This window comes from Phalacrocorax aristotelis, chromosome 4 (assembly GCF_949628215.1).
Source record: "Phalacrocorax aristotelis chromosome 4, bGulAri2.1, whole genome shotgun sequence".
In the NCBI taxonomy this organism is placed as follows: domain Eukaryota; kingdom Metazoa; phylum Chordata; class Aves; order Suliformes; family Phalacrocoracidae; genus Phalacrocorax; species Phalacrocorax aristotelis.
Window position 1 is genome coordinate 84,457,474 of NC_134279.1, and position 27,250 is coordinate 84,484,723.

Consider the following 27,250-nt stretch of genomic DNA (forward strand, 5'->3'; position numbering starts at 1 on the left):
CCGGGGCGGCTGGACAAGGGCAGGGCGAGGAGGGGAGAGCCCAAGGGGTGGGTGGCCTCTGGGCTGTGACCCAGCATGGCGCCCGTCCCTGCCCTGGGGGCTGATGCCAGTGCTGCTGCAGACCTCCCGCCGGGGCGCTTCCCAGGGGTGAGCTGTGCTGGGACGTCATGTCCCATCCTGCGCTGGCAGCACGTCCATCCATCCATCTGCCACGGAGCCGTGGGTGCAGGGTTTCTCCCTGCCGAGACCCCCTGCAGCTCGGTGCCATTTGGCGTGGGGTGGCAGAGGGGTCTCGGTGGGGCACAATGACCTCCCCATGGAGCACCGGCTGGGGCACGGCAGGGTCAGGCAAAGCGGTGGCTGCAGGATGGGACAAAACTGTCCTGGGTGCTGCTCCTGGGAGGATTTGTCACGGAGGGCGCTGGGGGCTGGGGCTGCCGGCAGCTGTGGCAGCCGCCCCACATGCCACCTCTGTGCTGCTGCAGTGATGGACATCACGGACATCATCAAGGGGAAGTGCGAGAGCGATGAGGACAAGCAGCACTTCATCCCCGTGCACCTGTGAGTCCCACGGGGCCGGGCAGTGGGTGGGAGGGGCAGCGGGCGGGGGGCGTAGCGCTCTGTGGGCCTGGCTGGCACAGGGACAGCGGCTACAAGGGGACAAGAGGTGCCAGGAACAAAGAGAGAAGATTTTTCCGTTAAATGTGGCTTTGCAAAGGGGCCGTGGATCCTTGGGACACGATGTCACCAGGTCCAGGACCTCAGTGAGGTTAGAAAAGGGGTATTTCTACGGGCAGCGACGTACTCAGAGATCCTGAAGCCCTGCTGGAGCTCTGCCTCCTGGTCCCTCGGGGCCCCTGCATGCTCAGGGTCCCAGGTCTGCTGTGGATGCTGTCCTGCACCTCCCTCCCAGTGGGCTGGAGGCCGGCAGGTTGGGAGCCGCGGCAGGACCCGGGCTGCCGTTCGGTTTGCTGGTGGTCGGTGCCTGGCCACAGGGAGCAGCCGCGTGGGGCTCCCTGTGTGTGCCTGGCGGGGAGCTCCTCCGAATCGCCCCACTCTGGTCTCTGCAGGGCAGCTGCTGACAACGATTTTCTTCACAATATGATCAGGAAAGCGGTGGAGGGGAAGGACATCAACCACAAGGGACAAGGTAGAGCCCCCGTGCCCCCCCTGCCCTGCGTGCTTATTCTGCGCTGTGGTACGTGGTGGGGGACGGGGTGAGACCCCTCCCTGTCCCATCCCATTTTTCCCTGCAGCTGCTGCTTATGCTCGGGGTCTGGGGCTGCCCCCCAGCCCCCATGCTGGGGCAGCCCCCTGTCCCACTCCTCGCAGGGTCCAGGGCCTCGCTCCAGTCCCTGGCTGACCCTGGGTCCCCTCCTGCTGCCTCCCCCAGGCTCTTGCACGCTGTCACCCACTGAAAAACCATAGTGGCCATGGGGGTGCGAGTTTGATCCTGGGTGCAGCCGGGGCTGGCTGCGTGAATTGCCCTGGCAATTGGGATCAGAGCCCTACGGGGTGACCGGGAATTAACCACCCACCCAAACGCATCCAGGGCTGGGCCCCAGGGAGGGGCAGCTGCTTCCGCAGCAGGCGCGCGTGGCCAGCAGCCTTGTCTGGCACGGCACGGTGCAGCTCAAGCTGAGCTGGTGCGGGCTGTGGGGCTGACGTCTCGCACTCGGTCCCGGCAGGGTTCTGGGTGTCCCTGAAGATGCTGTGGGGAGACTTGAGCCAAGTGCGGAAGGACCACCCCCACCTTGTGGACCGCAGCACGGTGGTGGCACGCAAGCTGGGCTATCCGGAGGTCATCATGCCAGGCAAGCAGGGTGGCGGGTTGGACCATCCCTGGATGGTCTCTGGGGGTCCCAGTGTGGGGTTACAGGGTGTCCCACTGCAGAGGGGACCTGGCCTCGCTGATGGGACTGTCCCCCCAGGAGACGTCAGGAACGACATCTACCTGACGCTGGTGCAGGGGGAGTTTGACAAGGGGAACAAGAAGACGCAGAAGAATGTGGAGGTGACAGTGTGCGTCTGTGACGAGTCGGGCAGTGTGGTGCAGGTATGACAGGTGCCGGATCAGTCCTGGGGCGAGGGACTGTCCCCAGCATCACCCCACCTTGGGCAAAGGCATCAGCTCCATAGCATGCTGGTGCCAGTGTTGGTGCCAGCACAAGCCAGCTGGAGTAGCCTCCTTGGCTGCTGGAGCCCCTGAGCCTGCCCTTTAGAATAAAGATCCAGGAAAGTGGTGGGAAGGGGTAGAGAGAAAATCATCCTCCCTTGGGGATGGCCAGAACCTGAGGGTCCTGCTGGGTTGGTCCAGGGGTGCAGCCCCCACCTCCTTCTCTGTCCCTGATAATGCCCTTCCCATGGGGCAACGGAAGCCAAGCCGTGCCCCGAGGGGCTGCGTGTCCCTTGCTGCCTCCCTTCGGAGGTTGCACCAGGCCTGTCGGAGGTGAAGGGGACGGGGAAGCTTCTGCTGCCCCGCTGAACCAGGCTGGGAAAGGACAGTTGGGAAAATGTCCCCGTGCTGGCTGGGTTGCTGTAAAGGGGCACCTGTGCCGACAGGGCTCGGGTGGGGGCTGCTGTGGTGTGGGCAGGGGGGAGCGGCTCAGCGGGGCTGGAGCACTCGGGGGCTGGCCCAGGTTAGCAGGGGATGCAAAACTTCCATTCTTTGAGTTTATTTGATCTGACAATGAAGCGCCTCTTCTGTTGCTGCTCTCTTTGCAGAACGTGATTTACCATGGCGCAGGGGACAAGCCGACGAGCGAGTACCGCTCTGTGGTCTACTACCAGCAGCGGCACCAGCGGTGGATGGAGACGGTGAAGGTCTGTACCAGCCTCGGGGTGCAGGGACTGAGGTGGGACTGGGGCTGCGAACCCCGAGGCTGCGTCCTTTGCTCTTCCTGCGCAGCAGGACCGAGCTGCTGGAGGGGACTCCTCATCAGGGATGGATTTTCAGGGGGCAAAGTCCCCGGCTCCCTAGCTTGGGGAGGACAGGAGATGCTGCTGGTGTCACGGCCCGACCCCTGGATGGAGACTCAGGGCGATCTGCCTAGGGAGGCGATGTCTACGGCCCCTGCCGATGAGCAGTGCTGAGGCAGGGGCTCTGGGCGTGCTGCATTGCTGGCGGTGCTCCTGCATTGCTCCCACCTCTCCCGATGGGCTCATGGGCTACAACACCGGCCCTGCTCAGACACCCATGTCTCCAGTTCAGCCTCATTAACTGAAAGGAAAGCATGTGGTTTAGTGTTCAAGCAAGTGACGGTTCAGCACAACCTTTGCCCAAGCACAGGTGGTCTTGGCCAGCAGAGACACGTTCTCTCTCTCAGATTGCTGTTCCCATTGAAGATGTCCACAAGACCCACCTCAGATTCACCTTCCGGCATCGCTCCTCCAGCGACTGTAAGTAGCCTCCCTATTCAGGTCTTCCTCAGCTAACGTTCCCAGCAAGGGCTGTGATGGAGGTGGGCAGCCTGCAGCTCAGGGGTACAGGAACAGGAGGGCCCCGTGAGCGGCCGTCGTCTCGCACTGTGCAGGGGTGTATCAGGGATGCGGGATTCACAGGGAGGAAGGAGGCCGTCCCCCCTGTTCTGCTCTGTACCTGCTGCCCGTGGTGAGGCAGCAGCCCTCTGGGAAACCGCTGCCGCTTGCAGGCAGCCGCTCCCTGGGCGCCTGTGCTCGGCTCTCCGGAGCGCCCGCGCCGCATGCTGTGGCTTTGGGCTGCAGCAGGGCCGTGGGCTGCAGCGTGCGGCCGGTAGGATGGGCTGCTCCTGGAGCAGGGGTGCTGCGGTCAGTGCCTTCGCACGGCTGAAAGCCGTACGTGCTGAGACATGGTGCAGCACGTCCTGAGGCTGTGCGGACCTTCCCCAGGGCCACTGCGGAGACCTGCAGCTGAGGCTGCTGCGCAGCAGTCTGATCCTGTGCGAGCCAAGCCCTGCCCCAAGCCCTGCCTGCCCCAAGCCTGTCTTGATCCCATGGAGGCGGCTCTCTGATGGCTGCCTGCCCGGGCAGCACACGCGGGTGCCCAGCGGCTTCTCTGGCCATGCATCGGCTTGTCACTGTCATCGCTCCCCTCTCTCCCCCTCCGAGGTTCCCAAAGGGCTGCAGCAGCTGCTTCTCCTGAGCACCCCGGGGTCTCGCTGCGCGTGGGCACAGCCCGCAGGCTCCAGGAAAAGAAACGCAGTTTCCCTGGCAGCCCCCTCCCCGACCCCCTCCGCTGCCGGAGGAGCCCTGGCTGTGCTGCCCTTTCCCTGCCCGCACGGAGTGTCCTCGGGCTCCTCCTGAGCCGGCTTCACCTCCCCCGTGTTTGTCTCTCCCAGCCAAAGACAAAAGCGAGCGGATTTTCTCCATGGCCTTCGTGAAGCTGATGCGACCGGACGGCACCACGCTGCGTGACGGGGAGCACGACCTCGTTCTGTACAAGGTACAGGGGGGCCAGGAAAACCCCCCCAGAGACGGCAGCTCTCCTGGTGCGTGAGGCTGTGGTCCTGGTCCCTGCCGGAGCTGCTGCGCTGGTGGCACGTATCCAAAGACCCCCGGAGGGTTTCCAGTCCCTCCCTCCCATCCTTTCTGTCCTTGGCGGTGGGGGCTCCTGCACATGGCGTCTCTAATCTCCACGCTGCTCCTTTGCGAATGACAAGTTTTGTTTAGGAAATGGTAACTTAAATTTATCTGACTTTGGAGGGCATGTCCCCATGACAACATTTGCTGCACTTTGCCTGATTTCACCACCATTTGTCTGCCTAGAATTGCTTGGGCTTTCTTATGAGAGAGCAGAGAGAGAATGTGAGGAGGGAAAATTCACTGTTCTTTTGGAAAAAATGCACTCAGCTCTGACACTGGAGCATGAAAGACCACATGGACACAGTGCCTTGGTGTCCCCCTCTCCCAGGCTGGGCTGGCCGTGGCCAGGGGACCGGGAGGTGGGAGCTGGTCCCGCTGCAAGGGCGAGCTCAGGACTCTTGCTCTGTGTGTTCCTCACCGGCAGTGGAGCTCCAGCCTCCTCAGGAGGTGACCTTCCCACCTCAGCCCCTTGCCTGCTCTGGTGTTTAACTGAAGTTTTCTCAGATTTTGCCTGCTGTTCCTGGCGATGTGACCACAGTTACTCGAAGTAGACCCGTCTCCCTTCCCAAGCCCTGCATCTTTCTGGGACGAGCAGATCTGTCTCCTGCCTGCTGTGGCAGCTGAGCAGCTGGCCTCAGCCAATGCTTCCCATGACCTGGGTGGGGGAGTTCCTCCTCATCATCACCATGTTTGCCTCTTAGCACCCTGATGCTTCTCCTGCAGCTACGTAATGTCCTGGCAGCAGAGGCACCCAAGCTGCTGCCAGCACACCGCTCTGCTCATCATCGTCCCCCCTGGGAGGACTGTGCTGTGGATCTGATGCCGTGTCACCCCCCTGTGCTCCTGCCCCGTGCTCGCGTAGCTGCCCGTCTGGCGATGGGGGCAGAGCGGCGATTTTCCTCCCCAGAAGCTCCTGTGCATTTGAAATCGTTACTGTGTCCCTCCTCCCTGTTATTTTTGGGACAAAAATGCAGGCCATGGCAGCAGAGCTGCAGATGCGGTCCCTGGCTCTCCAGGGGACTGTCCCCTCGGCAGCCGGCACGGTGGCAGGAGCACCGAGCACCTTCAGGACCTGCTGGTGCCGGCTGAGGCAGCGAGATCAAAGCCTGCGCACCTCCCTTCTGGATGCATTTTCTCCTTAAAGGGTTGTTGCTGCCCTCGCTGAACCGTTGTGTTCACCAGCACCTTCCACCCCTCAGCAAGCAAAAGCCGGCGTGCTCTGCTTTGTCTTCTCCCCAGCTGACTCCTGCTCTTCCCGGCAAACACCGGGCCTTGATTCTGGGAGCCAGGAGCTATTTAATCTTTTTATCTTCGTTTGCCAGAGGAATGTGAACTATATGCTTTTAGATCCCCAGTCTTCTTGATCCCATGCTGGTTGAGAAACATCTGAAATTAAGCCAGTTTACCCTACGAGGGCTTAGCTGCCCTCGGAAGAAGTGCAGCACCTCCTGCGAGTCAGCTGGCTGCCGTGGATGTGCCTGGTGGAGAGAAAAGCCAACAACAAATAATTTTGTGATCTTCATCTGACCTTCAGCAGGAGGAATTTTATCATGCAAGGTGGCAGGCAAGGAAGAATAAATGCCCCGTTGCCAAGCCATGAGCGAGGGCTGGTGAGCTCGGGGTGGCACCGCCATGGCCCATCATCATGCGGCCGGCTGTCTGCGGACATCCACCATGCCCCAGCCAAGGAGCATGGAAAGATCATTTAGAAAGTTCCCCAGGGAGTCCTTCTAGATGTAACGTCGTGCTAATTCTTCAATTTAAGATTAGGGGACACAAAGAAATAGGTTGTTTTGCCACCATGGAGAGGGACCCCGGCATGCCCACGCGGGCAGGACACATCCTATCGGGCTGATGACCCCGGCGGGACCACGCCGGCCGCCTGGTCAGTGTCCTGCTGCGTGGCCATGTCTGCAGCGGTGCTCAGGCACGCGTGTCGTTCCCGGCGTGCTGCTGCCTGGCCCCAGGCTCCTCCGTGTCACTGGCCTCCCCCCGTGCTTGTCCTCCTGCCAGTTCTTGCGTCCTCCCTGAGTGGCACTGGCTGGGGTTTGGTGTCTCCCGGTCGGTTGTCCCAGCTGAGCACAGGTCCCTGCGGAGCCCCGCAGGGAGCAGCTTTGTTGGACACTGTGTTGAAATTAATGTTGAATGAGCCTGCTGCGCTGCCTGCACGGGGCTCTGCCCTGTGGGTGGTGATTCCCCTGGGCCAGCTCCCGCATCCCAGCGACTCCCACGAGCCAGAGGGTACCAGAGGATGCTGTTAGGTGGGAGCCATCATCACCTGTGCGCGGCTCTGCGGACCTCCTTGCCCTGCCCCTATCTGCACAGCAAAGTCCCCCACAGGGGACTTGACGCGGGGTCAAAACGGAGCCCAGGGGCCAGCGCCGTCCCATGGGGCTCGCACTGGGTTGCGCTGCCTGGTACGAGCCACGCTCTGCCTTGCAGGGTGACAGCAGGAAGCTGGAGGACGCCAGCGCGTACCTGACCCTGCCCTCCATGAGGAACTTCTCCGAGCCGAAGCTCCTCTCTGGCTCCTCTTTCCGCATGAGCGGGGGCACATCGGGCTTAACCGTGTCAGCCCGGGACAGCTTCCAAATCTCGACGCTCGTCTGCTCCACGAAGCTGACCCAGAACGGTGAGTCCTGGCCCTCTGTGGGGGTGGCGGTGGGGCTGTGCCCCCACCCCGCTGGTGCATTTCCACCTGCTGACCGCTCTTCTCCCAGCCGCCGGCTCTGCGGCTGCTGTCTGCCCGCACGGGCTGGCCGCTGTGGGACGCTGGTGCCGCTGTGGGATGTTGGTGCCGCTGTGGGACGCTGGTGCCGCTGTGGGACACGGTGCCGCTGTGGGACGTTGGTGCCGCTGTGGGACGTTGGTGCCGCTGTGGGACACGGTGCCGCTGTGGGACGTTGGTGCCGCTGTGGGACACGGTGCCGCTGTGGGACGTTGGTGCCGCTGTGGGACGTTGGTGCCGCTGTGGGATGTTGGTGCCGCTGTGGGACGCTGGTGCCGCTGTGGGACACGGTGCCGCTGTGGGACGTTGGTGCCGCTGTGGGACACGGTGCCGCTGTGGGACGTTGGTGCCGCTGTGGGACGTTGGTGCCGCTGTGGGACACGGTGCCGCTGTGGGACGCTGGTGCCGCTGTGGGACGTTGGTGCCGCTGTGGGACGTTGGTGCCGCTGTGGGACGTTGGTGCCGCTGTGGGACGCTGGTGCCGCTGTGGGACGTTGGTGCCGCTGTGGGACACGGTGCCGCTGTGGGACGTTGGTGCCGCTGTGGGACGCTGGTGCCGCTGTGGGACGTTGGTGCCGCTGTGGGACGTTGGTGCCGCTGTGGGACACGGTGCCGCTGTGGGACGTTGGTGCCGCTGTGGGACGTTGGTGCCGCTGTGGGACACGGTGCCGCTGTGGGACGTTGGTGCCGCTGTGGGACGCTGGTGCCGCTGTGGGACGCTGGTGCCGCTGTGGGACGTTGGTGCCGCTGTGGGACGCTGGTGCCGCTGTGGGACGTTGGTGCCGCTGTGGGACGTTGGTGCCGCTGTGGGACGCTGGTGCCGCTGTGGGACGTTGGTGCCGCTGTGGGACGCTGGTGCCGCTGTGGGACACGGTGCCGCTGTGGGACGTTGGTGCCGCTGTGGGACACGGTGCCGCTGTGGGACGTTGGTGCCGCTGTGGGACGTTGGTGCCGCTGTGGGACACGGTGCCGCTGTGGGACGTTGGTGCCGCTGTGGGACGCTGGTGCCGCTGTGGGACGTTGGTGCCGCTGTGGGACGTTGGTGCCGCTGTGGGACGCTGGTGCCGCTGTGGGACGTTGGTGCCGCTGTGGGACGCTGGTGCCGCTGTGGGACACGGTGCTGCTGTGGGACACGGTGCCGCTGTGGGACGTTGGTGCCGCTGTGGGACGTTGGTGCCGCTGTGGGACGCTGGTGCCGCTGTGGGACATGGTGCCGCTGTGGGACGCTGGTGCCGCTGTGGGACGCTCGTGCCGCTGTGGGACGTTGGTGCCGCTGTGGGACACGGTGCTGCTGTGGGACACGGTGCCGCTGTGGGACGTTGGTGCCGCTGTGGGACGTTGGTGCCGCTGTGGGACGCTGGTGCCGCTGTGGGATGTTGGTGCCGCTGTGGGACGCTGGTGCCGCTGTGGGACGTGGTGCTGCTGTGGCAGCACCGGGAGGCCATGCGGGGAGGGGGAACGGCTGGGCTCTGCCCACCAGAGCGGAGACATTTGTCCTCAGGCCAGGGAATAGGACCTGCCCTGCCCTCCTTCCTAAACCTGTGCAGTAAATACAGCTTGTGCCCATCTGTCCCGGGGCCTGCCTGGGTGATTTATGGCCCCGTGTGAGAAGGCGAGGGCTGGGGGGCTGAGGAGGGCCCTGGGGCAGCCCGGCTGCTGCTCACACTGGGGTGCCATGCTGGCACCGGCCCCTGGCACGGCGCAGCCGGACCGGGGCTCACTCCTGTCACAGGCAGCACCGGGACGGCGTGCTGGAAATGCAGGGGGAGCAGGAATGATGAGCGCTGAATTAGCGTTTTGACGTGGTCAGGGCTGCCAAGGCTAGGGGCTGTTCCTGGGGCGGGAGCAGGCCAGCGGGGCAGCATGGTCCGGGGGGCTTCGGGGGGCTGCCGTCCCCTGGAGAGGAGCGGTGGTGAGCAGGAGTGCCTGCAGCCAGGACGGTGCTGCCCGCTGCCCCGGCAATCGGGTTCGCTGTCCTTGCCCCGTGGCACTGCTGCTGCAGCACCCCGTGCTGTGCCGCCCTGGCGCCCACACCGCTGGGGTGGGATGTGGGTTGCTGCAGGCTCTGCATATCGCTGGGACGATAGCTGTGGGATGTAACTCATAGTTTCTCATTTTTTTCTCTTATTTATTAAGGTTGTCTTTTGGCTGATCTCTCTCCTGAGCCCTCCTGAGGTAGCAGCATGTTAGTTTTCCAAGGCAGGGGGATGAGAACAAACAATAACAGGCTCCAGGAGTTTCCAGGTGCTCTCCCACCTTGGGGGTGCGGAGCCGCTGCCAGTGGCTGTGCGTAGTTAGCAGTTTCTTGGCTGGTGCAAACCCTTGCAGATGGTAATTAATCTGCTCTTGCCCCCGGGAGAGTGAGCCGCTGCCTTCGATCTGGGAGCTGGAGCGAGCTGCTGGGCATTGCTGTTGGGGGCTCCGTGACCTTCCTTGGGCCTTCCAAAATCAGGGTGGGAATTGGGACTTCTTGTTTTCAAACCCTGTCCTGTGTTAGATGGCCTGGGCTTCCAGCCCTGGGTTGCTTTGCGCAGTTCGTTGCAGGGCAGCCAGGAGCGTATGTGCCACCTCAGCACAGGCACATCTGCATTTGTAGGTGGGATTTTGCCTTGTTTTGGGAGGTGGCAGAACAAAAAGGTGTCGGCAGTTTGAGTTATCAAACATCTTCCCGTGCCCCTCTGAAGCAAGCGGGGAGAGCAGGGCTGGCAGAGAGCAGCCAGGCACCGGCCCTGCGGGAAGGGGGGTCCGACTGCCCTAGCAGGCATCCAGCTCAGGGGACATGCCTCTGCCACCGCGGGGACACGCAGCCTGGCCGCCTGCCAGGTGTAACCGCGCTGTGCCGCGTGGCAGTGCCGGTGCTTGGGCCGGTGCCGCGTTTCCAGGGCACGTCTGCACCGCTGCAGCAAGCCCCGCAGCAGCCGCCCGTCCCTCCGGGCGGGCAACGCGGACGCCTCGGGGTAATGCCTCCAGCTGCCTGGAGGGTTAAATGCTGCACGGGAGCACCAGCATCCAGCGGGCTCCGTGGAGGAGGCGAGCGGCAGGGGTGCTCGGACAGGGCCAGAGCGTGCGGGAAAGCCGGGCTCCCTCCCGGCCAGCAGCGCCGCCGCCGCAAGGCCAACAGGTGGAAACACTTCGTCCTGCTTTTGCTGAACTGCAGTGACGCAGCTGGGGAAACCGCAGTCCTGGCGTGGGGCTCGGGGACCACAGCCTCACGGCTCGGGGGACACAGCACGCGGTTACTCATCGCTGCCGCGCTGACGGGGTCTGGGGCTGCTGTGCTTCCGTGCAAGAGGGGCCCAGGGCCATTGCTGTTCAGTTAATCCCCTTCCTGCAGCACAGTTGTAGCTTCTACAGTAGCAACCATCCATTTAGTCGAGTTTTATGCTTTTATGGTACTGAAGTCAGGAAGCTTTCTGTGCAGTTGTACAGGGAGTCGGAGGTTGGCAGGGTCCCAGCGGCTCCTGGCAGCGCTGTGCTGACCACCAGCTGGTACGGTGCCCAGGCTGCGCTCTGCGTGTGCCGTGGCCGCTCCCGGGATTGGCGCCGGCAGGTCCTCACGCGGCCCCGTGCACGTCTGACCAGCAGCCGTCAGCTCTGCTCGGCGCAGGAGAGGGGCCGCGGGCGGGAGCATGGGGTGGGCGTCTGGGGTGGGCGCCGGGGAGCTGCAAGGGGCATGGGGGCCCTCGCCTGGTCCCAGCCCCGGCATGGTCCGTCCCGTGGGGTCCACGAGTCAGGGGAGGATAGGGACCCACGGCCCTGCTGCCCAAGGGCACGCCTCCGAAAGGTTCGTGGGGAAGCTGCAGCTCCAGGGCTGAGTTTTGGGTCTTGGATTCTCTCCCGTGGGAGAGAGGGAGAGGGAGGCAGCGCCTCTGCACAGTGACACGACGGAGCGGCAGCAGCTCAGGCGTGACGGGTGCTCACCCTGTGCTTCCCCCGGCATGGAGCAAGCAGCACCATGTCCCCCCTGGATGGGCCCTCCCCCGCCGGACGGCCTGGACAGCGAGGGTGGGCTGGGGGAGCCTGGGGGGCCGGTGACGTTTGTGTCTGGCTGCACGTGAAGCTGTGCTGACTCTCCCCTTCCTCCCACCCAGTTAACCTGTTGGGGCTGCTGAAGTGGCGCTCCAAGCCCAGCCTCCTCTCCGGGAACCTCCAAAAGCTGATGAACGTGGACGGAGGAGAGGTCATCAAGGTATAGCCATGACCTTTCCCCACACCATGCCGGGATCTTCCTCCCACCTACTCCCTTCTCTGCCCTGTGCTTACATCTCCAGCCACGTCTCCCGAGGCGGGCAGAGGGATGTGAAAGCTCCCTGGGGCGGCAGTGTGGGCACCAGGCGTTTCCTGGCAGCCTGGCCAGGCATGCCGAGAGCAGCTGCCGGAGCAGGGGGCCTGGGGCTGGACTGGGTGCACTGGGAGCATCCTGCATGGCCTCAGTGCCTCTTCCCTGGGGAGAGATGCTGCCTCTGCCTGCGGCGATTGCCCCGTCAGTCCCGGGAACCCCGCTGGGGCAAGCAGGCGGCCGGAGGGACAGGCCGGGCTGTGGAGTTGTGTCCTGGCAAAGGGCTGGATGCCCCAGGCTGAGAAAGGTTAAGGATGGGCACAGGAGCTCTGTGCCCAGGCAGGTGGTTCCTGCACTCAGAAGTGGGTCCAGGATGACTCTGGGAGTTAATGCTCGAGTCCTCACAGTCTTCTTGTCTCCCCCAGTTCCTCCAGGACACGTTGGATGCCTTGTTCTCCATCATGATGGAGAATTCGGACACGGATGTCTATGACACACTTGTCTTTGATGCCCTGGTAAGCAAGATCTTCTTCCCTGCGAGCGCTGAACGTGGGTCTGACCCCACTGACCAGTGCAGGTGCCCAGGACGGGCTGAGGTCAGACTGGGGCAGGTTTGAGTTGGGGCTTGCTGATCTGACTGGACAAGCCGTGCTCAAAGCTGTGCAGCACCTCCAGCTCCTCCGCGGTGCCACGGGTTGGTAGAGCCCAGCTGACCCAGCACAGGGCAGGGCTGTGGCTCTGCAGGGGCACTGTCCCTCCAGGGGACAATTCCAGCAATATTCCAAGGTGTTTCTCCTACACTGAGCCAAGAGTGACCCCAGCGATGAGATAGGGGAGGGTTGGGGTGGCTCGCGTGGGACACCCATGGTTGGTGATGGTGAGAGCTCCGTGCAAACGGGCTGTGAAGAGTCCTGCAGCTGCTGGGATCGGGGCTTATTTTGGGCTTTCCGTGTCTTGGAGGTCTGCCCGTCCTGGCAGGCTGGGCGGGTGCGCCGGGGGCTCAGGCAGCCCTAGCAGCCCCCTTGAGGGGTCAACACCACTCTGGCTGTGGCTGCGGGCACCCGGCTGTCCCCGGGCACCCTGCTGCCTGCACTGAGCCGTGCCCACTGCCCACTCCCCGCAGGTTTTCATCGTGGGTCTGGTGGCTGACAGGAAGTTCCAGCATTTCAACGCCGTCCTGGAGGCCTACATCCGCCAGCACTTCAGTGCCACGCTCGCCTACAAGTGCGTGCCCGGCAGCCGTGGCATGGCGCGGGATGGGCCCGGGGCCGGGCGAGTGCCCGGCGGGCAGTGTGGCACGGCTCAGCAGCTGCCCCGAAGGCTGCTCGGCTGTGGCCGGGAAGCCTGCTGAGCCTCGGCCACGCGTGTCCCCGTCCTGCAGGAAGCTGATCTCGGTGCTGACGCAGTATGTGGACCACGCGAGCCGGGGGGAGCCCTGCGAGCCGCTCATGCGCACCTTCAAGGCCTTGGAGTATGTCTTCAAGTTCATCGTCCGCTCCCGACACCTCTTCGCCCAGTAAGTACCCACAGTTGCTTCCACTGGTCCAGGTGCCGCACCCTGCCGGGCTGCTGCACCAGCGCTGTGTGCCGGTAGCACTGCTGAAGTGTCGCCCCTGGGGATGGGGTCTGTGGGAGGGAGGAAAGGAAAGGTCCCACGGGGGTTCCTGTGCCCCGGGAGTGGTGTCGGTGCTGACCCTTGGCCCCGGGGATGCAGCACTGGCACCTCGACCTATCTGATACTGATGCTGGCTGCTCGGTCGGATGCGGCACCCAGGGGTGGCACCCACGGCTCCCGGCGCGCTGCGGACGTGCTGCTGTGCTGGCTGGTCCCCAGCCAGGCTCTCCTGCGCCACCATGCTTCCTCTCCTTGTGGTTTCCGGCAGTTTTCTGCTGCACACTGTCCTCCGGTTGCTGCTGGAGCAGTCGTGGTCTGGCACGGGCAGCAGGCAGCGCCGTCCATCTTGGGGCAGGAGAGCTCCTGCAGTGCGAGGAGCCACGGCAGGACAGGTGTCCTTGCACAAGCTGCTCTCTGCCTGAGAGCAAGCAGAGCCTGAGAGCTCTCTGCCTCGGTGGTGAGGCAGCACTCCTGCGTTAGCAAGAAGCAAGCCTGTGGTTTGCTGTCTGTCAGGCTAATTGCTGCCGGTTCCTCCTGCGCGCCTGCTGGTCAAGAGCCTCGGTGTGAGGTGCTGGTGAGATCGGCGTTGGTGCTGCAGGCACGGGTTTCCCACGAGCCCTGGCTGCCGTCAGCCGGTGTGGAGCCCACAGTCCCTCCCGGCCATGCCGGTGGCTTTGCTCCACCTCTGCGCGGTCAGGCCCTGCCCCAGCTCCCGCTGCCATGTGCCGTGGCATCGGGAAATGCCCAGCTCCTTTGCGTATGGCTAACCCAAACGCCACGTGAACCAGGCCAGAGGGACCTGCGGCGACCTCCTGCCCCAGGCAGGGCTGGCTCTACCCGAGCCACCCCCGACAGGACAGTTTTTCCAACGTGCTCTTAAAAACCTCCCACGATGGATATGGCAAGGCTTCCCTGGGCAGCCTGCTCCCCCGTGTAGCCGGCACTGCGGCTGGACAGGATTTCGTGCGTCCAGCCTCGCTCTTCCCGCTCATTCCTGGAGACCTTCTGCCTGCCCGGCCCGTGCTGCTCAGGAGCTTTTTAGCAGATTTTTCCTTGGAGAGGAAAGCGTTGCAGTTGCCCTCAGGGAGGCTGGTGCTGCAGCGGAGCAGAGCTCCGCTCGGCTCACACCGCCCCTGCCCCCCGCCTCTCGGCGGCTTCCGTGCCATGCACCTCCGGCTGCACCGACGGCGTCACCTGCGAGCCGCCCCGCGCGGCGCCGACGCTGCCGGCAGCGCGTGTGCAAGGTGGTGGGTGCGCTGACCGTGGTTCGGGCAGCGGGGTCTGTGCAAGGACCACTCCAGCACATCGTTGACAAAGACACAAGTCTGGCCGCAGAGGGTTTGTATGGAGCACCCTCTACCTCTGCAGCTCCAACGGCACGCACAGCTCGCAGGCCTTGTCCTGGGCTGCTCTCATGCTTCAGCTGGCCACGGGGCTTTCGAATAATTTCCAATGCAAAGGTGTGTTTGGTGCTGGGGGGGTCCCTCACACTGCAACAACACCAGAGTTCGTATGGTGCCCGCCCCAGAGCCTGGTGAAGGGGTGCCTGGGCCAGCCCCCGCCCCCCCGAGCATTCCTGGCTCAGTGGCTCACCACCCCGCTTAGCACAAGCTCTAAAGGGGGTTGTGGGAAAGAAAGATAGACTTTTTACCAGGGCCTGTAGTGATGGGACAAGGGATTACAGTTTTAAACTGAAGGAGGGTTGAGGTAGATTGGACATAAGGAAGAAATTCCGTGCTGTGAGGGTGCTGAGACACAGGAACAGGTTGCCCAGGGAAGGAACAAGTGATGGGACGAGAGGAAACGGCCCCAAGCTGCGTCAGGGGAGGTTTAGGTTGGGTATTGGGAAAAATGCCTTCCCTGCCAGAGGGGTCAGGCCCTGGCACAGGCTGCCCAGAGAGGTGGGGGGGTCACCGTCCCTGGGGGGGTTCAAACACCGTGCAGACGTGGCACTTCAGAGCATGGTTTAGGAGGCCTGGGGGTGTTGGGCTGATGGTTGGACTTTGATGATCTTAGAGGTCTTTTCCAACCTTAATGATTCTATGATTCTATGAAAGTCCCCCCAGGTACCTCCAGAGTCCTCCCAGGACCTGGTTTCATTTGGTCCCTGTGGACACGAGGTTCCTGTCCTAGTCAGTGTGATGGGACAAACAAGCCACCCCCGGGCAGGCATGTGTGAGCCCGGCCAAGCTGCTGAGCTCAAATGCAAAGCTGAAAACACCAACCCATCAGTGTTACCAGAAAAAGCAAGTTATGTTCCTCTTTCATTCCAAGTACAGGGCACCGAAAGCTGAAGCGTCCCAAAGGAGAGGTGGGAGGCGAGGTCCTTCCACATGCAGCATTGCCAGGCTGTGCTGGGAAAGCAGCAGTGTTGCCCCGTGGTCTGGGGTCACGGTTCAGGCGGTCAGCGTCTTCCAGGGAGTGGAGTGAGAGCCCAGGGTCTGCCTCCTCCACCTGGACTCTCAAGCACCGTGCAGCGGTGCCAGGGCGGGTGTCAGCGTCCCCGTCGGTGCTCTGTGCCCCACTCGCAGTGTTGGGTTCCCGGCATCCCCAGTGACTCTCAGACCTCACTTTGCCCCCACTTTGCCTTCGGCGCCTTGCTTTGCTGCTGGCCAGCGTTCCCCGTGCAGCTCACGCGGCGGAGCGCCGGCTCTGCCGGTGCGCGAGCTGCTGCGAGCCCTGTCTGTGCTTCCTCATCGCTCTCGCCTGCCAGCCCTTCCCAGGGTCTCCTTCATGGCCGGGCGCCTGCTCCGGGGCTCTGGGGTGCTCCAGCATTAGACCCAGGTACCTACCTCCTCGTCATATATGAAAATACAGAGCAAATTCCTCAGCTTATAGAACTTCTGGCAGAGAAAATTAATTATATGGAGCATTTGCAAACAACCCTGTGAATTAGTTAGCACTGGAATGAAGACATCCCTGAAGACATGTAGTGGTTTTGTTCATTTTCCCTTTATCTTAGTGATCTTAACAGTGCAATAACATGGACTCCTCAGATCTTCTAAATACTTTAAACGGTGCTACAATTTGTACACAGTCTATAATTTAAAAAAAATTAGATTGTAATTATAATAAGTTACTGCAGGTTGCTGTATCTGTTTGTTATGTGCTGATGCTGGGACCAGCTGAGCAGCTCAAGAAGCGCGTACAAGAATCCCAGGTTGCTGCGCGGACGATCGAAGCAGGGCCGGGCCAGTGTGGGGCTGGAGGTTCATGGCATGAGCCCCTTCGGCAGCTCCGTGGCCTTTGGTGGGGAAGGGGCTCCCTGGTTCCCCGCCCCGCCTCTGGCAGGAGGTGTGGGAGCTGGTGGGCTGTGAAGGGGCCGATCCAGGCGCTGGCCGCGGGAGCTGTGTCTCCAGTCACCTTCCACTTCGGCACGCCGTGCTCTCCGCTTCCGCTGGGGCATGTGGGGGCTGGCGGAGCCCCCCAGAGCGCCCCGCATCCCTCCCGATGTCGGGGAGCTCTCCTGTCCCCTGCCCCAGCCGTGGTAACCCCGACCCCCCTTGGAGGCCCCTGGCACCTGCGTGGCTCCGTCGCCTCAGGGAGGGGACTGGGGGAGCAGGGGCTTTGGTGGCATGGTGACATGGCCTCCCACTCGCGGCTTCCTCCCTGCCAGTTCCTCTGGCTGCTTCTGCTTTTTGGCTGCCACCGAGGGGGGCGAAGTTTTCCTGAAAGTGCTTGTCATCACCCCGGGGCTCAGCCCGTGCGGGGTCGGCTCTCCTGCCAGCACGTGGGAGCTGGGTCGCTTGCTCTCGCCAGCATCCCTCCACAGCTCCCCAGCTTGCAGCCCCCTCGCCCAGCCCCCCTTTGGAAGCACCCGCAGGCTCCACCACGGCCCCAGTCGTCCCCCCTCCTGCCCCGGGGCAGCCCAGCACCCCTGCAAGGGCCGGCCCCTTACCTCCCCTCCCTATAGCCAGGCACCTGTGCAGCTGGGGACCCCACAGCTTCTGAGCGTCCCTGCTGCCCCCCTCCCGCAGGGGCTTTGCTGGGGTCCCTGGGGTCCCCAAAGGCGTCGCAGCTGCTGGGCTCCAGCGTTGGCTGCCTGGAGGCTCCTGTGGAGGAGACCCGGGGGTTCGCAGGCGGGGTGTCCCTTCCCGAGAGCCACGCTGACCCTTCCCAAGTAAATTACATTCAGCACAGTTTTTATTGGAGTCCACGCTAATTTGCTTAGTGAGCTGGGGGATGAATAATTTTTCCTGCCACTTTGCTGTCGGTGCTTGCGGGAGCTGGGCTGTGTGCCAGAGCCCAAAGCTGCAGCATCCGAGGCACCCAAGAGGCACTGGGCTCGGGGACTGGGCTCCGCCTGCCAGCTTTCCTGATGAAATCCTCCAAACCAATAGGTCAGCGATAAATTAAAGACGGTGGTGACCCACGTCTGCTGCAGCAGTGCAAATCTTGGCTTAATGGAGCTGCATGCTCTGACTGCTTTATACTGCTCTGGTTTAAGTCATTACACACGTAAAGGTTCAGAAATCAGTGTTGATGATGTGTCTTACAAGTATTAAAATAGCGTCTTGCATTTGTGCATGTCCTCTTTAAGATCAAAATACAGAACTTTGTAGGCAAGAGTTTAAGGTGAGCTTGAAAATCCATGTCAGTTGGTGTTGGGTAGATGCATCAAAAACAGGGACTGTGAAAAGTCCAACAAATCTCTAATAAATGATGATCGTTGCATGGTATCGTTGCTGTGAGAGTAAAAGCTTTCCTTTTCTTATGTTAACCTATACAGACTTCTTTAAATTTCCTGGCCTCCGTTGGGGTTTTGGGCCAGGGGATGGGACTGCGGGGGCGGGGGGCTGCTGGGGGCTCCCACTGTTTAGTAACTTTTAACATAGGGGATGAGAGGGAGGGACCTTTCTTGAGTTAGTCTAAGCTTTGCTTTGACTTGGAAGTCAGTGAAGGGCTGTAAACCAGCCGCTGCATTTGTCTGAGCACATCTGAGACGCCTCGGGCACATCGACAGGCTTGTTACTGCTGCCAAACCTGCGAAGCTTCCTATGTTCGCTTGGGCTCGTTTACCAGGTAGGGAGGATTAATTTGAAAGGAGAGCTATCCAACAGTAATTATATAACAACGAAGTTATTACAAAAACTACACTCAACAAAAATAGCTGTTCAGCAAAAACCGGCAGATCCTGTTTGCTCTGCTGTGTGTGCGCGCAATTAGAAACCAAAACCCCATTAAGAAGCACACGCGCTCTGCTCGCCGCGGTGGCGGTCGGCGCGCGGGGGTCAGCTCGGCCTGGAAGACATGTCTGTCTCTGCGGCCATGGGGCGGTCAGCGGTTTATCCGTCGCTTCCCCCGTCTGTACCTGCGAACCGTTCCTCCGCGGGGCTCACGGCTTCGCTCCCCGCGTCAGAGGGCGAGGTCCGTTCGCTCAGACATGACCCGTTTGTCACGACGAGTTACTACGGTGACTTTATTCTTAGGATTGCGCATTTGATTAGCAACTTCGAAACTTTCTCGCGGTTTCGCACGTCTCATGGCTGAAATTCCCCGCGTGTTCGGTTTGTTCTGCGACTGGTTGCACTGGTCGTGTTCAGGGTGGAGGCGCAGGAGGTTTCCTCCTCGGGTGGGAAGATACTAACGCCCTTCAGTGTACAAAATCATGTAAAAGAGTCTATTAAAAAAAACAAAAGAGTAAATATATGAGTACTTACAAGTAGTGTCTATAAATACTCCAAGAGAGCAGGTAGCAGTCTTTAATATGGGTAATTCTGCACATCTGAAGCGTTGCTTCTGGCTGGCCCCGGGGCTGGGCAGTGGCTGTGCCAGGGCAGTGGCCAAGCCAGGGCTTGCTGCTAGACCCAGCTGTGGAACACGGTCACCGAGGAGCAGGTGACACCCACAGCCCTGGGGGAAGGTGCGTGGTGCGGTGGCGGTGTGGTGACTCTGGCTGTTGCAGGCTCTACGAGGGGAAGGAGACGGCTGAGTTCCAGCACTCGCTGCAGCAGTTCTTCCTCTCCCTGAACCAGCTGATGAAGTCCCCACTGGAGGGTCCCACGCTGCTCTCCCAGGTATGGCGGGGGGTGGTGCTGCGGGGCGGCTCAGCTCCGGTGCGTGGCGGGGTGGACGGTGCCGCGGCGGGGGTGACACCACTGTGCCTGTGCAGGGGTGACACCAGCTGTCCTGCGCGCAGACCTCCCCATGCACAGGGTGTCAAAGGGAGCTGCCACTCTGCACAGTGCCTCGCTCCCCCCGGGGACCCCCACCTGTGCCCCGGTGCAAAGCCCCAGACCGCAACACCCTGCCTTGTGCTGCTGCCGGGGGCCACGGCGTGGGAAAATGCTCTCTTGGCCTGGCATGTGCCGCTGCCTGGAGAAGAGGGTCTCGGGAGGGCTCCTGGGGCTTGTCCCCGTCCCAGAGCTGGCCTGGCCTCGCTCCCTGCACCCCAGGACCAGGCTGGCATGGGGAGGCCAGGGGGAGCAGAACCGGTGCCCTTGGCACTGCGGGTCCCCGTGGGCATGGCTGCATCCTTTACCGGCAGCCGGTGTCGAGGCCCTCCGGCCGCCAGTGCGACGGTGCTGGTGCTGGGAGCTGGACGCGAACGCGACGGAGCCACGCGCGCTTTGCGGAGTCACTTAGCGAGAGGAGGCAGGAGCCGGGGCCGGGGCCAGGCCCGAGTCGGTCTCGCTTTGGGGCCGCACTCTGCACCCGTGGCCTCCCAGCTGGAGAGAGGCACCGCAGAGTGCAGGTGGTGACCTCACCTGCAGGCTGGGATGTGCGGTGCCCCAGGACGGCTGGCAGCTGCTGCTCTTGTGTTGGATGATTTCACGGCATTCTCAGATAACCCATTATAGACTAATTTTAAGAAAAGTGGTTTGAAGACTAACACGACAGCTATCCTTATGGAGAGGAGGAGGGCTGTCCCTGCTTATACCCTCTCCCATCTAAACACTGATCGTTATTCTGATTTCCACCTCAATGCCGTTGCTCTAGAGACTCCGCGCTCTGGTAACCCGACGCACTGCAGCGTTACCGGCTGCCACATGGTCACCTGTGTGGTTTCTGCACCACTCGGCACCTTGTTCGGGTCTGCAGAAAATAATTCTTGCAAATGCATCCAGAGTGGAGAGGCCGCTGTCCAGGGCAGAGGGGAAAGGTCTGCTCGTGCATCACCAGAAAAGGCATCCCTGCAGCTACCCCGTGGCTAAGATCAGGAATAGCAGTGGAAATGGCAAATAGGCACAGACAGTGCGGCAGGGTCGGCCGTGCGGTGCAGGCGGTGCAGCCACGTCCGCCAGCGCCTGCTGAAAGCGTCAGGAGGAGGCAGAGGAGCAGACGAAGCCCACGACTGGGATCCAGCCGTACCGGGTGTCCAGGCGTGGGGAAACACACGTGTGCTTCGCCCCGAGCCCCTGAGGCTGCAGTTACCTCGACTGGGCTGGTGTCAGGGCTGGGGCAGTCCGGGTGGGTCCCTGCCACTGGCCCGCAGCGGCCGCTCACCTCAGCGGGACGATTTTCCACGTGCAGCACTGTAGCGGCTCCTCTGGTGCAATCGAGGCGCTGTGGGTATGTGCAACAGCCAAACGTCGTTAAAAAGCAGACTGGAAAATGGTATTTCCTCGTGTACTGTTGCACTGCTGTGGCTTTGGGGCAGGATCCCTTAGTTCGGGGTGAGGATTCCATGGGAGCCGCCCTCTGCCCGGAGCAGCGGGTAGGAAGCTGGGGATGGGGCTCGGAAATTTGCCCGCTGCCGCTGCCAGGTTTGCTGAGCCTGACCGTGCTTTCTCCTGGAAACGGCTGGATTCTGCGGTGGGATCCCAACCGCTGAGCGGGAGCTTTCCCTGTGAAAATAGCTTCTCTGGTTGCTGTTACTTTGTTAGAGAGAGCAGGAGGGGTTGAAGCTCTCTGGCAGATCTGTGGTGTTCTCTTTAGGGGACCTTTAGAAGCCCCCCAGGCTCTTCCTTAGGGATCGCTGGGGTGTTGAGCAGGTCTAGGCGCTGGGGCCACAGTCTGTGGTGGGCTTTGGTGTTGCGCAGTAGCAGGACACAGTCCAAAAAGTCCCTCTGCTCCCATCTCTTCTGCGTGGGAGCACCTGGACACACGGGTCTCGTCACCAGGTCGCTGGCTTGGTGGTGGCTCCTTGGAGGGTGGCAGAAAGGGGAGCTCGTTGCAGCGGAGCGTGGCGGCATCGGGTTCGCTGCTCATTGACTTCCCTCAGGTCACTTTTGGTCATTGCCTCCCAACTTTAAAGTTGCCAAGGTCGTCGATGGAGCTTGTGTTTGGTATTTCTGAGTGTGGCTTTGTGCTCAGCTGCGTTGTGGCGCATGGTGTCAACTCGCCCTGGGCATGGTGTCAGCTGGGTCTCCTCCTTGCAGTCACCTGCCCCCCTCGGAGCTCGTCGCCGGCTCTGCAGGCGTTACAGTGACAGAGTTTCTCCCATGCCACTGACAAAGTGTTTCTTTGGGGGGAGAGAGTGCCCAGGTGAAATTATTCTGTGTGGAAGTGAAAATCAGAAAATTGTCTTAAAAGCGAGAAATCCCTTAACTTTAAAAGCATGGTAGTGGGCTCTGAGCTGACCGATGTGCAGGCGGGTGAGACCTGGGTCTGTAACGGATAGTGCTCTGGCAACGTCAGCTCCGTGCCTGGCACTGATCAGGAACACTCACCCAAAGTCAGGAGTTATCAGGAAGGGACTTAAGAAAATGGAAAACGTCCTTTGCCACAGCGTAAGTCCCTGTGGTGCATCTGTGTCTGGTGCCCACGCTTCAGAACGTGCGGTCGAGCTGGAAAAGCCCCAGCGAAGGGTGACCAGGTGTATGGGGCAGCTTTCAGGTGGGATCTCCTACCTGGCCAGACCAGACCCCTCCATGGAAAAGAGATGAGCAAGGAGCTGGGACAGGGAGCTGCAGATTCGTCTCCGACCTGGGGAGGGAGGGGGGAGATGGAAGTGGTTGCTCAAGGTCTCTCCTGACTGGGGAAGGAGGAAGCATCTCGTGAAGCAGGCAAAGTGCTCGCTCATCTACTGCATGATGAAGCTCTTGAGCCCCTTGTGATGGTCTGTGTCTGCTCCTCAGAGCAGGCTGTGGATGCTGAAAGTTTGTATAAGTTTGCAAACAGCTGCACTGATCTGGGGAAGAAAAATCCACCCAGGATTATTTAAATATAACGGCATTTCTGACTCAAAGGCTGTGACCTTGGGAAGCAGCACTGCAGGCTTGTGAGCAAGCAAGGTCCCATCCTCTTCCCCTGCGAGCCTCAGACCAAGTGCCCAGCCTTGTGCTGCCTGGCTCCCAGTGCCTCTGCCTGGCCTGGCCATTGCTGCCCCATCCGGAGGGTCCCGTGGCTTCCCTGGTGTCCTGACCCACGGTCGCCCTGGCCACAGTTCTCGTGCTGCGTCCTGCACTTGTTCCTGCCGGACCCCAGCCACTGCATCTTGCTATACCCAGCCCTGATGGTGTCTCCTTGAACACCCTGAGCAGGTGCTCCAAGGAGAGAACTCTTTTTCTCTTGTTCTCTAAGTCTCTAAGACTTTGTAGCTGCTTTGCAGAGCTTGCAGACACCCCGCTTCTCTAGCTCCCATCTAGCAGCTGAAGGTGATCCCAAAAGATCTGTTAGTGGCTGACGTAGGCTTTGCAGCTTCATCCTGTTCTGCCTACTCTTTTAGTTAAAGCTGCAATTATCTGATCAGCCCAAGGCAGAGCTGATAATAGCTCGTTAGCTGCAACGCTCCTGCAAAGGCCACCTCTCTTGTGGACAGAGCCAGTCCTCTGTTGCACTACTTCAGGCTGGGAGGTTTTGTCCTATTTTGACTACTCGGAGCCACGGAGAGGAGGCTGAGCCTCTTCTAGCTCTCCTTACAGGTGTCAGCCAGGCTGGGGCCCAGGGACAAACCCACGGCGTGGTCCTAGCCAGAGAGCAGGAGCAGCTCTTCAGCCAAGCGCCTCCAGCATATCCAGCACACACTGTGACCTGGAGGGTGCCCCTGATGTGAAGGACATGGAAGGCTCCCTGCTCCCTGCGCGCAGCTGCCTTGCACATCTCCACCCAGGAGACGGGGCTTCTGCTGCCACTGCTCGCTGCCGTAGCCAGAGGGCCCTTGAGAAGGGCTTCACGCATCCTGCTGCTTCCCTCCTGGAGCCCTGGTTTTCTCTGCGCCCAAAGAAGTTGAGTTCCGAGGTGGGACTGGGGTACAGACTTCAACACCTAGGGCTCACGCAGCTGCCAAGGCGCTGAGCACGGTGGAGCTTCGGGGGACCCACACTGGGTCCTGTGCCCGGAGGCAGCCCGCACAGGCACGCAGCAACAGCAGGTCACCGCTTGTGGTGGGCGCGTGTTGCCCCTTGTCCAAGCCTCGAGAAGGACAACCTGCTCCCCTCGGCTTTCCTCGGTCTAGGTCCGGCTTACCTGCAGCTCAGCAGGGCGGAGTGGAGGGGACGGCTCCAGCCCGCTGCCGCCTCTTTGAGTATTTGGGTTTGCATTTGCATTTCACAGCCTGGGTCAGGGGCTGCGTTTTCCTGGGGGGCTGCTCACGGGTGTCTGTGGTTGGGGCTTCGCTGAGGTTGCTCTGACTCTTCGCCTGCGGCCGCTGGCACATGGGCGGGTTTCTGCAGGATGCCCTGCCACCGGCGCTGCGCAGAGGTGCCGGTTGCTGCTGCGCGCACCAGAGGCAGCTCCCGCCCCGGGCCGGTGACCGCTGGGCTCCCTGACGGCCATCTCCCCGCCTGCTCCCACCGGACCCGCCGGGTGGGTGCCGGCGGCCCATCTTCCAGCTCCACCGGCGCTGCCAGAGCATCACCAGTGACGGCGTGGACAGGGCAGCCGGTTCGAGCAGACATTGCTGTTCTGCAGCTGGGGAGAGGTCAGACACAATGTGTATGTGGTGGCCAGGCTGACGCACTCTTGCCATGACAAACCCGTAAGAGGGGGCTCATCCTCGAGGCATTTTCAGTTCTGCAAGGCCAGACAGTTGCCTCAGCAGTTACAATAAAAGCCAGAACCAGTTTCTGGAAGAGACTTCCTGAGATGTAGATGCCGATGTTTAAGAAGTCTTGTAACACTGGAAAAATCCTTGAGGAATGGGGAAAAGTCTATATTAGCTCATTTTTAAAAAAGTGAATCAGATGACCTTGCTAAATGTAGACCAAGAGGCTGACCATGGATTCTGGCTCAGTCATGGAGGGGATGCAATCGAGTCAGAGTTAAAGGGTGGCAGTATAATTAAAGTTAATCAGTCCAGCTTTAGTAAGCATGGAGTTTAATAAAAAAAAATATCAAATTTGGCTGTTACTTTTTTGAAGTGGCTAAGATAACTGACATAATAGGCGAGACTAACAACTGTTTGACTCGATAGAGCTTTCTGATTTAAAATTACCATTGTGTAAGTTTATTAAAATAACTACTTCTAATCTCTTAATATATATCTTCTCAGTTCTAAAAAAAGTAATTGCAAATGGAGAACGCTGTGCTGGGATGGGCATGTTTCTGGGTCCCCGGTAATCGGCTCTCTGCTCAGGCACCTCTGCGGAGCAGCAGCTGGGAGCAGAGCCGGGAGCTGGCGGCTCGGCGAGAGGATGCCCCTTCGCCGGGGGGCGAGGACGGTGGGCTGGTGGCTGTGGGGCGGCTTTAACGAGAGCGGGTGCTGGCTCAGCACCCACGCCCTGGGGGGAGGCAGGAGGAGCCGGGGGTCCCCTCCCTGCCATGCGGCATCTGTCTGTCCATCTGTGGCAAAGCAGGGCTGGTGCAGGCAGCTCTTGTCTCTTTGCAGGGAGCAGCCCTGAAGTACCTGCCTTCCATCCTCGAGGACGTGTTTGGGATCTTTGACTCCTCTGTGCTGGGGTAGGGTCCCCGTCATCCCTGTCACTTCCAGCCCTGCTCTGCGGCATGCTCAGTGCCTGCCGCAGCCACCTCTGCCCCCGCCCCCGTCCCTGCGACCCCCCCGTCCCGGCGCTGCTGGCAGGGACGTACACTGATGCCGTTCAGCCGAGGGCGAGGGCAGGTGGAGGGGCCTGGCTTTCCTGATGCCTGGGAATTGCCTCCTTATCTCCCTCCTAGTGCAAAACCAGGGGATGATTTTGCTCAATTTTAGCAGTGGCCTGTGCTTCAGGCAGGGGCTGAGCCTGGAAGCCCTCAGTCCCAGCCGGGTCTATTTCGGAAATTCAGGCAGGGTTTTTAAGCTGGGTGTCTCCGGCAGCTGTCTGCGGTGGGCATGGGCTGCCTTGCAGCTTTGTGCGGTGGGACCGTGCTGCCCTGCACCTCCCTGCACCTCCCTGCCCCCACCGAGCCGCTCCCCCCGCGCAGCAGCCCGCTCCTGACCGAGACTTGGGGGCAACTGTTGCCCGACACGCTGCATTTGCCTTCGGCAGAAGGAAAGGGGCTGCAGGTGTTTGGGACTGCAAAACAAGCAGGGCTCTTGCAAGCCCCGTATTTAACACTTGTTAAATCCTGTCTCCTGGATGGCAGGGCCTTGCTGCAGGACTTCATTGGGAACCTGCTGCCCCAGCGGCTGCTGAAGCAGAAGCTGCAGTCCCTGACAGACATCGTCAACAGCAAGATCTTCCAGTCCTACGGTGAGAAGGGGCGCCAGGGGTCCTGGTGGCACTGCTGTGCTGAGCTCTCTGGGAGCATCGCTGGGGACGAGTCCCTGCCGCAGGGACCCCTCCTCTGCCCCTGAGACAGCACCCGTGCCCAGGGCGGCTCTGCAGAGGAAGGCAGTTCCCTGGAGCTCGTGCTGGAGCCGTGCGTTGCCCAGCCCCTCTCTGGGGTGCAGCTGGTGCTGTTGGAGGGATCCTCTCCTGCCGTCTGAAATGCTGCCAGGCTGCGGAGGGAAATTCGGCTTAGCTGAGCCAATATGCAGTCAGTGTGATGATGGTTTATGAGCGGTGTTGGGGGCTTGCTGTCGGACTGGAAGGACGTACCGAGAAGGATTCTCCAGGTCTGCCCTGGCTCTGATGCTGTTTGGTATTCTTAGGAGTAATCTAGATGATGGAAAAAAGAGTAGACATAGTAAATTTTGTCCTGCAAGGCAGAAGCAACTGGAGACACAGTGGAGGACAGACTCAGGGTTTAAAATAATATCAATAAGTTGGAGAAAAAGTTTTGAAAGATATAGACCATATTCAAGTTAGAAACTGTCATATGAAAACAATCACTGAGCAAGCAGGGGATGGAGCCCCAGGCGGTGGCAGTGCTGCCAGAGGGTTTGGGGCCGGGGGAGCAGAGGGGCTTGGCGATGCAGCCCTCACGGGGGGAGCATCCCTCAGACGTGCAAGTGCCCGGCACCCTGCTCGGCGTCAGCGAGGGCTCGGCTGGCCTTACTTCCAGGTGCAGTTTTGGGTGGCACAAGAAACTTGTGGTTAAACTGGACAAAGTCCCCAAGAAAGCAGTGAGAGAAGCAGAGCTTAGAAGACAGGGTGAGGAGGAAACGACTGAGGGGCTCGGGGCAGGAAAGGGCACGGGGGAGTCGTGATGAGCTTCCAAATATCCACATGGCATCTTCAAAGAGAAGGGGAGTGGCCTGCCTTGGGGAGCTGGGCCGGAGGCTCTGGGCTTCAGCGCAGCGGGGAGGCTCGGGGGAGCAGGGGAGCAGCTCAGCCGCAGGCAGCAGGAACCGTCCGTGTCTCTGCCCATGGAGACTTTGAGAGTTGGCAACGTGAGCTTGGCCATCAAGTGTGAGCGGCTGGTCACCTCCTGCCGCCTGTTCCAGCTCTGCTCTGAGCCGCTGCGATCCTGCGAGCACGCCCCGCTTCCCAGCGTGGGCCCTTCCCCGCATCCCTCCCCGCGGTACGACACCGCTCCGGCACCCCACAGTGGCACACAGTCGTGCCAGCAAGGAAACAGCAGGGAAACGTTTTCCCCCACTTTCCTTCCCCTTGGCCCCACTCTGGTGGTGCCATCGCAGTGACAAGCAGCAACGTGGAGCCGTCAGCGCAGCGTGGTGTCGCAAATGCCAGCCCTGGGCAGAGGAGCACGGTAACATGTAATAGGAAGAGCACGAGTTTTTCACATATTCAGCGCTAGAGACTCTAGTTTATCGAGATGGTGTCCAGTTCAAAATGCCTCCATCTGTTTAGTTAAATCATAAGCACCTTTAACAGAGCAGAGAAGCAGAACAGAGCCTGTTGGC

The 27,250-nt window shown here is 61.1% G+C and overlaps 1 protein-coding gene across 1 annotated transcript in view; it reads left to right on the top strand.

Annotated features, from left to right (window-relative positions):
• The window catches only part of LOC142056852 (dedicator of cytokinesis protein 2-like), an 81,553-nt gene that overhangs the window by 7,141 nt on the left and 47,162 nt on the right, over positions 1-27,250 (top strand). Inside the window, exons 11-25 of the mRNA XM_075092360.1 lie at positions 486-561; positions 1,071-1,150; positions 1,689-1,814; positions 1,932-2,056; positions 2,725-2,823; positions 3,327-3,399; positions 4,317-4,420; positions 7,003-7,192; positions 11,380-11,477; positions 11,993-12,082; positions 12,691-12,791; positions 12,949-13,083; positions 19,088-19,199; positions 24,893-24,963; positions 25,588-25,694. Coding sequence (XP_074948461.1) covers positions 486-561; positions 1,071-1,150; positions 1,689-1,814; positions 1,932-2,056; positions 2,725-2,823; positions 3,327-3,399; positions 4,317-4,420; positions 7,003-7,192; positions 11,380-11,477; positions 11,993-12,082; positions 12,691-12,791; positions 12,949-13,083; positions 19,088-19,199; positions 24,893-24,963; positions 25,588-25,694 — 1,587 coding nt within the window. The remainder of the gene's footprint in view (positions 1-485; positions 562-1,070; positions 1,151-1,688; positions 1,815-1,931; positions 2,057-2,724; positions 2,824-3,326; positions 3,400-4,316; positions 4,421-7,002; positions 7,193-11,379; positions 11,478-11,992; positions 12,083-12,690; positions 12,792-12,948; positions 13,084-19,087; positions 19,200-24,892; positions 24,964-25,587; positions 25,695-27,250) is intronic.